The sequence below is a fragment of the Punica granatum genome, chromosome 4, assembly GCF_007655135.1.
Source record: "Punica granatum isolate Tunisia-2019 chromosome 4, ASM765513v2, whole genome shotgun sequence".
In the NCBI taxonomy this organism is placed as follows: domain Eukaryota; kingdom Viridiplantae; phylum Streptophyta; class Magnoliopsida; order Myrtales; family Lythraceae; genus Punica; species Punica granatum.
Window position 1 is genome coordinate 17,878,838 of NC_045130.1, and position 10,569 is coordinate 17,889,406.

Sequence of the window (10,569 nt, forward strand, 5' to 3'; positions counted from 1 at the left end):
TGGCATGGTAAGGCCAAATCTCACCAGCATAGTGAGATTTAGCCGTCAAGAGGGTCGATCGAAAACCCTAGTCCGCAAACCTCACCAAGGCGATGCTCGTCGAGGTCCCTGGAGGCTCGTCCTGGGCTCTCCATCACAGGACGACCGCTGGAAAGAGAGAGAGAGAGAGAGAGAGAGAGAGAGGAGGTTTGAAGGGCAAATCTCGTCGACAAGGCTTCATCTGGCCACGTCGGTGTCAAATATGGCTTCGTTGGTTCGAGACAGTACGGGAGGTCCTCGGTTTGGTCGGAGATTGAGCTGCATCGGCTGTGACTATGGTAATGGAGTTGGTAGAAAGTGAATATTTGATTGAAGGTTAATGATAATTTTGTCATTTCATGTTTCTCTTTTATTCTTCATCGGCCTGAATTGCAAATCTGAGAGTGGGTATTAGCCTATCGGGACAGCTATACGAATTGGGGGGAATAGGATTTGTGATCGACCCCTACGATGTCCCCAGACGGAAGAATTGCAATTCATGCGGAATGGGGACTCCGACTCCCCCGTCCAAACGCGGGATTAGTATATTAAGTCAAACGTTTAGTATAATAATTCAAACGTTTATCTTGAAAGTAATGTAAATACTAATCCTAATAACTAACTAAAGAACCCCATGGAATTTGACCTAGTGATTAATGTGCACTCAAATTTGCACCGAGACCCGGGTTCGAATCCCCTTGGGGCCACTGGAACGCCTTTGGCGTAATTACCCGCTCTGTGCGCCACCGGGGGTTCACGGAGCCACGGGGATTAGTCGGGCGAAGCCCGAATACCCCGGGTTAGCAAAAAAAAAAATAACTAACTAAAGATATACAAAAATCAATTTAATTTCAGTACCTTATTAGTACTTAAATTTTGCAAAAATCAACCTAATTTTAGTACCTCATCCTAGAGAGGCCGTTCCCACAAAATTGATCGTAATTCCATGATTGACAACTAAATTTTCAAAGAATCATTGATTAAATATATGATTATAACATAATTTGCGAATATTCTATGACCAGCCCTAGCAGAAAAGAATGATAATAATGAATTTTGCGACGTTAATAATCATGAAAGTGACTTTTTCGATGCTGAAGCTTTTCTTCTGGAGCGAGGAGAGAACAACAATGTCGCCTTCATCTATGGATTATCAAGAACTGTTCAGATGGAACTTTTCTAACATTCTTGAGCTCATGGGGCCCGGGGGACGGAAATCTTCCAACCGCAAGTTGGAGCTTTTCCGAATCTCATTCAAGGCCGCTTCTCCTTTATTGGATTGGATCATCTCCAGCGTGCTCCCAAGGACATCTGCTGCTAGCCCAGCCTCTACAAGCTGGCCCCGCTCCTCCCCACCTTCATGCAGTATCCGCCCGATCTCGCTCAGTGGAACCACATTCTCCGCAACTACCCTGCCGAACATTCGCCCGAGGAATTCCGGTGCTTTCGGAGCATCATTTACTGCATCTTCCAGAGTGGTCAGGACCGACTCAAACCTAAAATCCAGCAATAACAATGATGAGTATTGAACTTATATGTGGTTACGTGGAGGGAGTCGAAAGCTACACGGGACATTATTTTAAGATAATTGTCATACTGCCCCAGTGGAAGTTAAAACTCATCCCTAACTTACCCTTGGATGAGCTGGACTTGGGTCAACATGCCATCTTGAGGCTTACAGAGGTTGATGAGGAGCTTCGTTAGAAGATCTCTTTCCATGTCCTTCCTCTCGAAAGAGTCCGTCACCCAGAGAGAGACCATGGACGGGTAGAAGCTCGGTGACTTCAGATCCTTGATGCATAGTTCAACTTCTTTCTCATCTTTTGCACTGAAAAGGGAAAAAGGGGAAAAAAAAATTCCAATGTGTCAATACATCATAGAGAGATGCAAAAATGGCAAAACTATCTTCTATAATCTTTGAAATAAATATATAATGTAGATGACACATGTTCCCTTCTCAGTGACAAAAAAGTTTTTTGTACTCTTGAAGACTACTAGGAGGCTGTTCAACCACAACATACATGACGTGTCACAACAATTGAGTTATCGGTGCACATGCTAATACATGCAGCAAAAAAGCCAAATGCATGTACAAACCCAACATCAATGCAATAAATATTTCCTACACAAGGCAATAGGTTTCTCTTTCTCTCTGTGTTTCTCGCTGCCATGCTCTTTGCACCGTTACATCCAAAAATATTTGGACCATACAGGAAATTCTGACTCTAAACTATGAGATCCTTGAAAGTACCAACTCAAGAGCCATAGAGTTGGACACCACCACTAAAACTAAACTGGAAGACTGATCAGCAGAAAATATTTTACTATCTTGCCAGCAGTTTAAATTATGGCAAAGGTGAAGTGGTGTTCGATAAAATAAGTGCTTAAAAATTAAGCACTTAATTAATTGAGAGAATAAGCATACAAAAAAGAAGGGAGAATTGATAAGGATGACGAGTTTTTTTTTTTAGGAGTTAGAGACACCAATAAGTGAAAAATGACTTATTCCATTAAATCAAATATTTTGACTTAACTCATCTCTCATCTTTCCCTCCTTTTCCCTTTCATTTTCTCTTATATCTAACTTATAACTGATGTTTAAGCACTTATTTTATTAACTTGAAACGAACACAACCTTAGTAGCAGAGACAAACAAAAACAGAATCTAAAAAACTCTCATTTTCATACAGGAATGATGAATGAGATGGACGGCCTAAAATAAAAATGTACCATAACAAGAGACAATAGTCAACAGTAAGAACCTGTAATATTCTCTGATAGCAGCAATGGACATATCTCGGAGCCTCTCTTCAGGCCATATATTTTCTGAAGGGGCATTCTGAGTAGACACTAGGCCATTCCCTCGGGAGGACAGAGGAGATGTAGAAGGCCTATCAGAACTATAGCGTGGACTTCTATCCCTGCCACCATGGTCATTCAACCTATCCGACAGCTCGGGCCCCGCGTACTGACCTGCAGCAGATCTCATCGTAGAATCCTCCCTCGAGGTGTAGCTGTTTGCCCTGTCTATGGAACTGAAACCATTTAAACCAGCCTGGGTTCTCCGACCATCTACTGCACTAGAAGAGACATCAGACAATGAAGTTCCTAACACTGATGATGGCCCTCTCACAGACAATCCCCTCCCAAGCCCACCCTGGGGACCCAAGGTGATCATATCATCTCCTGCAGACCTTTGAGACAAGGGTATGGCCAAGGTTCTAGGCTCATAAGGCTGTCTTTCCTCAAAACGAGCCTCTTGAGCTCCATAACCACGAGTTTGCGAGGATGAGCCACGGAAGCTACCCATCTGTGCATTGGGAGAAGATGGATTACCTCTAGAAGCATACTCCATCTGTGGGCCCCTTCTTCCCAAGGTATTGATTCCAGAGGAACGGGCAGCCCTACCAGCCTGTGCATGCCGTTCTTGTGCTGCATCTCTGTGCACTTCCTCAATCTTTTTGGGTCCCTCAACTTTCCTTCTCTGCTGCCATTTGTTCTTTCTTAAGTCAATCGCATCTTTCAACATGAACCTAACTCTTGAAGAAAGAGTCATGTTGTTCGATAACACTGTCATCCTCTCGAAATACGCATCCATATGAATCTTTGCTTTGGAATGGTCAATCATCTCTCCAATTGTACTCACTAACTTGCACAAGGCCTCGAGGTCTTCCTCATCAGGAATCTGTGTCTGATACTGACCCAAAAGCTTTTTCATGCACTCGTGCATGATCTTCTCGGTCAGCATTCTTTTCTTGTAAAGCTCACCAATCAATCTGATGTTTCCCAACATTAATCTTCTTCGTGCCTTAATCCTCTTCTCCTCTCTTTCTTCCTCGGTCTGTTTAACCTCACCTTCTTCCTCGACTTTATTCGCTTCCTCTTGCTCCCTCTCGCCTCTTTCAAATTCTTCCTGGCACTTGTTCAAGAGTAATCTCTTGAAAGTTATCTTCTCATCACCTTCATGGAAATCAGGCAGGGCTTGAGATAGATGAGAACACAAGTCTGCATACATTTCACAAAATGTAGGCTCCATTAATGCCTTGTCGAATATCTGTGAAATAAGCCCTATGAGCGTGATAGCATTGTTAATTTGAACTGCTATCACTTGCTCGAATAGCTTCTCAAAGTTCTGAGGAGTCAACTTGTTCAAGATTGCTTTCAACTGCCTTTGCTTGGCTTGCTCCTCATCTGTGACTTTTCCCACCTCATACTTCTTCTCTGCTTTGTGCATCATCTGCAATGGAGTCTGAGGAGACAGAATCAAACCCTTCTGCTGGAAACCTGTGGCACGCTGCCATCTGTCAGCATCAGAGCCAGTTCTTTGCATCCCTCCCTGAGATCCGGGTGGTTGCATCAGCCCAGGTAGCATCCCACCAGCATGATGGATCGAGCTCTGGGCACGAGGATTCCACAGAACACCAGAATTAGCTCCTTGCCCGAGTCGATAACCTAGGTTACCACCAATCCCGACATCAAGACGCAGGTCGTGGCCAATGGCAAAAGACCCAGGGGTATTAGCCCACCTATCATCATCACGCACGGCACTTCCACGACGATCCAACCGAGGTCCCGCACTGGGTCTCCCAGGACTCGGGTGAGGGTCCCGTCCAACAGAATGGGATATGTTCACACCAGGTGTAAAGGCCTCTGCTATATAAGAAGTGACCTGAAAATCCTCAGGAAGGGACGTGCATTGATCTGCAAATTTCAGAAGGAAATCTCTAGAATATTTCTTAGTTGTACAGCCAGCACCTTCTTGACGGTTAGCAGGTCTCCCACTAGTGGTAGTTTCCAATTTTGGAGTGGAGATGTCGGCAGCATCTTCCCAATCATCCAGTTCAGCTTTACTTTGATCACCGTCTTCACTTGCTGCAGCTTCAGTTAAATGAGCATCAGTCACCTCCAGCTTAGAACTAGGGCTTTGGGGAGCAATTTCCACACTTTCTGAGGGAATGATAGTCTCCTTTTCCTCCGGACCCTTGTAAGCCATATAAAGATCTGAAGTAGAACCAGCAGCATCTGCCTTTTGAAAGAGCTCCCTTCTCTTCTTCTTTCCCCTAGCTGTCGTACTCTTAGACCTATTGAGCTCTGGAACCGGCTTATCATTGGAACTCAAAATTTGCACTGATTCCCCCTTTCCAGCATTTTTACCCATAACATCTTCATCGGTTCTAGCTTTTTCCTTAAGTCCTGAAAAGGTAATATCAGAACCTGCCACCTCTTCACTGACAATGCTCTCACTCCTTTCAGGTGCTTTCATACTAGAAATCTCGATACAATCAGAACCTGCAGAAGGGATTGTGCATGGAACAGATTCTTTAGCACTATCATCCACCTCAGAAAATGTAGAAATCTTGGAATCATCAATCCTGCCACTAACTTTTTCATTCTGGTCATTCTTTTCAGAACAAACCTCTGGAACCTTTTCAGCACCACTTTCTACCATATAGACGGATTTTTGTTCGACCGCCTTTACTTCAGAAGATTTTAAAGAAGTTGATTCTGAATCATACTGACAATCACCAAATGAAGCTTTAGCTCCATCAACGTGTTCTGTAATTCCTTGATCTTCTCCTTTATTAATCCTTTTAGCCAACTCTTCATTTTGCAGGGAACCAGGGTCAGCAGATTTGTCGGTAATTACAGCACTAGAAATTTCAGGAGAAATGGAACCACTTCCTTTCCCCATCGTATCACTCATTTGTTCAGAAATACTAGCAGCACTAGCACCTGTTCTTGAAAGTAACTCATGTCTAGACTTCACTACGCCGTCACTAATTCCTGATGCAGAAAAGCCATCTGCTTGAGCTCCCACTCCTTGAAAATCCCGATCACTTGGAGAACTATGTGAAATGAAGCTTGACATAGTTGGAGCATGCTCCTCAACCTGTTCTAAATCAAGTCAATACATAGCCAGAAATTTATAACACAATTGACAGGTCACTAACAAAAGGAAGTAATATCGCAACTAACTAATACAAATAACCGCAAAGGTAAACAATACAATAAAAGAGGGTCTAAACTACCTGAGGCAGTTGACACCTATTTCCCACCTCGTACTGGTTCTTGGCACCGTCCTCCATGGAACTGGACCTGCTATAATTCTCCCATTTTCCACCTCCAGCATTAGCCAAGGTTGATGCAGAAACATCTGGGAGTGGGCAATCAACAGAGGAACTGCTGGATTCTGTACACTCATGGGAAACACAAGAAACTCGTGCCGAATTGTCTTTATTTGGCTCGGACTCTGATTCAAAGGATGCTGATTCCCTATCATTTCTAGACTTCGGTGAAGATCCTCCAGGACCAACCTCAGAATCCTTCAAAGAGGATTCACCAGATTGTCTTGAAAGTTTAGGAGGTTCAATTTTTACAGCCGCAGCTGAGCTATATAATGAAGATAAACTGGTGGTATTCCCATTAACAAAACCATCTACTTGTTTGACTGCCTCCTCTGCCATAGAGGAAACAATGCTGGTTTCATCACATGAATTTTGTGGATGCACTTGGCGAGCCTGCTGAACAGTTCCCTGCTTTGAGATACCAGTCCTACCAGAAGACAATGAGTTACTAGCCGGGGGATTCAGGAATGAAGCACTTTGAGGACCCTGGCTAATGGGATAATTAAATCTTGGCCCCTGAGAAGTTGGCGCTATTTGAGAACCTGGCACGGGAAGAGAACCAGGGCCAGGGAAGTACAAAGTGCTTGCACCGTAATTATTGTAATAATTGAATTGATGAGCAGGTAGATATGATGAAAGGGGTGGGGATTGAGGAGGCACATTAGGCTGCGATCTGCTTGATGACCCACCATCTGAAGAAGCATCTGATGGCTTATCAAGCCTCACCTCTTGATGTGTGTCAGGATGAGTTATTTTTACTGGAGTTTTGCGAGGACCACCAAACTGTCCTCCTTGCTTCTGGGGATACTGTCCAATACCCATTCCCAAATTTCCCAACTGAGCAGGCAGCGGAGAAAAACTCAAACCCCGCCCCTGATTGCGGATCCCCTGGGGTGGCAATTGATGCGATTGGAGACCTGGAACAAACATCTGCTGCTGCACTTGGGGAGGTGCATTAGCCACTGGTAGTGGCATAGGAATTTGCAAGTGCATCTGAATTGAAGTGGGTGGCATGCCTTGTGATTGGATCTGCGGGTTGGGACCACTGAATTGAACAGGAATTTGTGGCTGGTGAAATGTCATAGGCGTGGACATCCGAGGAACTTGATGAACATGGTGCTTCTGTGCCTGGATAGCCGAAGAAACAAGGTGGGCCTGAGTATCCTTTTTGGTCTTGGCGGTTGAGTGAACCTCAGCAGCACCTGAATGGTCAGTAGATCCCAAATCCTTCCTTGGTGACTGCTGCTTCACAGCAGGAGGAATAGGCACTGGAGGAACAGATTTCATAGTATCATGAAGTGCCTGCAAATATGTCACCCACAAGCTTGATTCAGAGGTAGAGGGCAGTTGCATCTGTAAGTCTCCATAGTTGGACTGTGCATCTAGATGGACAATTTAAAACCAGAGTAATGAGGGGACACACCTGGTCCCTTTTCTGCTCGTCAATATTTGGAGGAGCAGAGCTAGTTCTCGCAGGAATCTGTCAGAAATGTAGGAACACATTCAGATGATATATGGTGAAAAATGCATCCTTGAAGGTATAACCAGAATGAGAGAGCAAGTATGTTGCACCTGCATCCCGTTCACTAAACCAGGACTTATAGAACCAAATTGGAAAGCAAATCCCTTGGATGCATCTCCTGGAGCCGAGCCATCACAAAAACAAAAAGGATATAAGCCCAAATTAACAAATTGCAGCAAGTTGCAGAGAAAAAAGCAACTTTCACAGTTTATTTGCAAATAGGAAACCACACTATGAGCTGGCATTTACATACGACAAACAGTTACACCTTTTACAGGGGTAGCAGAAGCTGTAGTTTCAGTCCTCATGGAGGTAGACTGAGAAGTTGGAGCCTTCGAAGCAGTTTCAGTGCCCCAAGGTGGGGCTGAAGTCGTTTCAGCAGGTCTGGAAGTTGCACTTGGAACCGCCGCATTTGATGATCCTATTGATGTAAGACAACATGGGAAGATCATTAAGTCAATACACAGCATATGCAACGGATTTTCACACCTCATAAATAATATACTAGTATTCTTTTGAATTTTTTTTTGGGCAAAAATACAAAGGAAAATATACATGTATTCAATCACAAAGGAAAAATCCAAAAACTCTAAAATGTAGCAGGTTCTCTTAAAAAAGGAAACTTAAGTGTACTTGAATTGCGGTGAGAGGATCCAAAAGTATTTCACCACTTTACTATTTTTTACGCAAAGTTAGTGTTTGGCACGGGATTTTGAAACCGTATTTGGACTTCAATTTCACATTTGCAAATGAAATTGTCTCCAGTAGGTGAATATGCTTCTACTTACATTATATCTCAAGAATCAATTAATCATCCATTTCAGTCTCAACAGCTCTAAATTTCCTGTCCCAGACACTTTTACTAATTATGAAAATCAACAATTATATTTCCATAATTCTGTTTTATTACTTTTCCATCATCAACAGCGCTCCCAAACCAATTTACATATTCATTTAATTAATTAATTAATTTATTTATTTATTATTATTATTCAACCAAGAAATATTAATAACTAGCAAAGACAGTTCATTATTAACCTAAATTAATTAATCTGCCCTTAGCCCTCCAGTGGAAGAAAGATATAAACTTATTTATGTGACGAAGATTAAAGCTGAATCACAATTACTATTTAAAAAAATAAAATTTGTTTAATAGGATATTGAACCCCTTTTAATATTAGTACCTATATATATTGGATTGACAATGTGAATGACAAAGCCATGATTCCATTTAAGAATGTCCTATCATAGCTGCTCTGTAATATAAACCCAAAGAACGCCACAATTGCAAACCAAAATTTGAAATTTTTGAAAGAAAAATAAAGGCCCGAGGCAAAAGCCAAGCTAATTACTCCACAGTTCCAGTCAACTGGTACTCGATGAACCATAAAATGCACTTCCATTGCAAAAAGTTCCAAAATGTCACTCATCCAAAAGCCAAGGGGGAAAAATAAATAAGGAAAAAAGAAGAAGAAGAAGAAGAAGTTTTTGTCCTCTCGTAAAGTTTAATGATCATACCACGTGTTTGAGACTGTGCAGATGCACCGCCATGCACATTATGCAGAGCAGGTGGAGCATTGGTGGTCTGCTGCGGATGGTGATTTGACGATGGAAGGCTCCCTCGAGGTTGGTTACCCGGCTTCTTGAAGCTAAAGCATGCCAACAACCACCAAAGCCCAGATTAGAACCACTACGATAAGCCCTAATTATCAAACTCCCAAATTTAATCCAAATCGGCCGAATCAGAGGAATGCAGAAACCCTAACCACCTCACCTTCGGTTGTTGGAGGAGGAGAGGGAAGGGGAAGGGGCGGGGGCACCGCCCTTAGCGTAAGCGCCTGAGGAGTTCCGCGGGTGATTGAAGCTCGCGGATCGCCCAGATTTGCGGTAGTGTGCTGGATCGCTCTTGTCGGACCTTGATTGATAGAAGGACATATATCCTTGCGCTAAGTTCCCTCCAGCGGTTCTGAATTCCTCTTTCTCTTCAACCAAACGCGACAGCAGAACCGAATCAACACAACCTCCGGGGAGCTGCCGGCGGACTGCGAGCAACAGGAGTCGTGTAGCGTACCTGAGGAGTGAGAAGGAGAGGGAGGACGATGGAGAATAGAGTTTTCACTGAGGAGGTCTCATGAGGAAGGAGTGAAGGAGCAGAACAAAGAGGGGAAGAAGAAGAAGAAAGGAATGGAGAGAGAGAGAGAGAGAGAGAGAGAGAGAGAGGCGCAAACAGAGTGAGAATTTGTGCGAGTGATTTTGAGTGCGTGTGTCCGTGTAATTAAGAGAGTTTTTACGGAGAGAGTGAGAGATTGTAAACTGCAAAGAGTGCTTTTCCTTTGTCCGGCCGTTCGGATTAATTCAGCTCGAATCGGATCTACCGTTGAGGGGTGATGAGAGGGGTTTTATCCCTTTATCTTTTCTTTTATTTGGTGTAATTACCTCTTTATCTTTTTACCCCTTTTATTATTTTTATTTTTAATTTATTGAATTCGTACATTGCATAGATTTTATAAAAAATTATATTATAAAAGTTTAAATATGAAATAATAATTGGTTGAATTTATAGTTTACGTTAGCATGTAAAATGTTATACGGTAAATTTAATATTGTACTAGAAGACTATATATCAAACATATGTGTTAATTGTTTTTAAGTGAGGAAATATATATATATATATATTATTGTAATTATCAATTTAATTTCTAAGAAAAATTAATTCAAATTTTACTATTTTTAGATAGAATCATTAATTTTATTTTATGAAAAAATAATACTCATTAGAGTCTATCATAGTTTGATTATAACTGCTATCGCATATGCTAAATTTTATAAATTTGAAATGACTTGCATCAAAAATTTACTTAATTAACCTTTAAAAGATTAGCTATATTTCTTAGAATTTTTTAA

At 42.3% G+C, this 10,569-nt stretch overlaps 1 protein-coding gene across 1 annotated transcript; it reads right to left on the reverse strand.

The window, feature by feature from the left end:
- Positions 1 to 977: 977 nt before the first annotated feature.
- Positions 978 to 9,901, reverse strand: LOC116202725 (eukaryotic translation initiation factor 4G-like). Its single transcript, XM_031534334.1, has 9 exons — positions 9,440 to 9,901; positions 9,184 to 9,314; positions 7,934 to 8,086; positions 7,716 to 7,783; positions 7,567 to 7,623; positions 6,048 to 7,445; positions 2,781 to 5,908; positions 1,652 to 1,846; positions 978 to 1,514 (listed from the first exon to the last, which is right to left on the reverse strand). The coding sequence occupies exons 1-9, from the start codon at positions 9,598 to 9,600 to the stop codon at positions 1,172 to 1,174; spliced, it is 5,634 nt and encodes a 1,877-aa protein (XP_031390194.1). The 5' UTR covers positions 9,601 to 9,901; the 3' UTR covers positions 978 to 1,171.
- Positions 9,902 to 10,569: the final 668 nt, after the last annotated feature.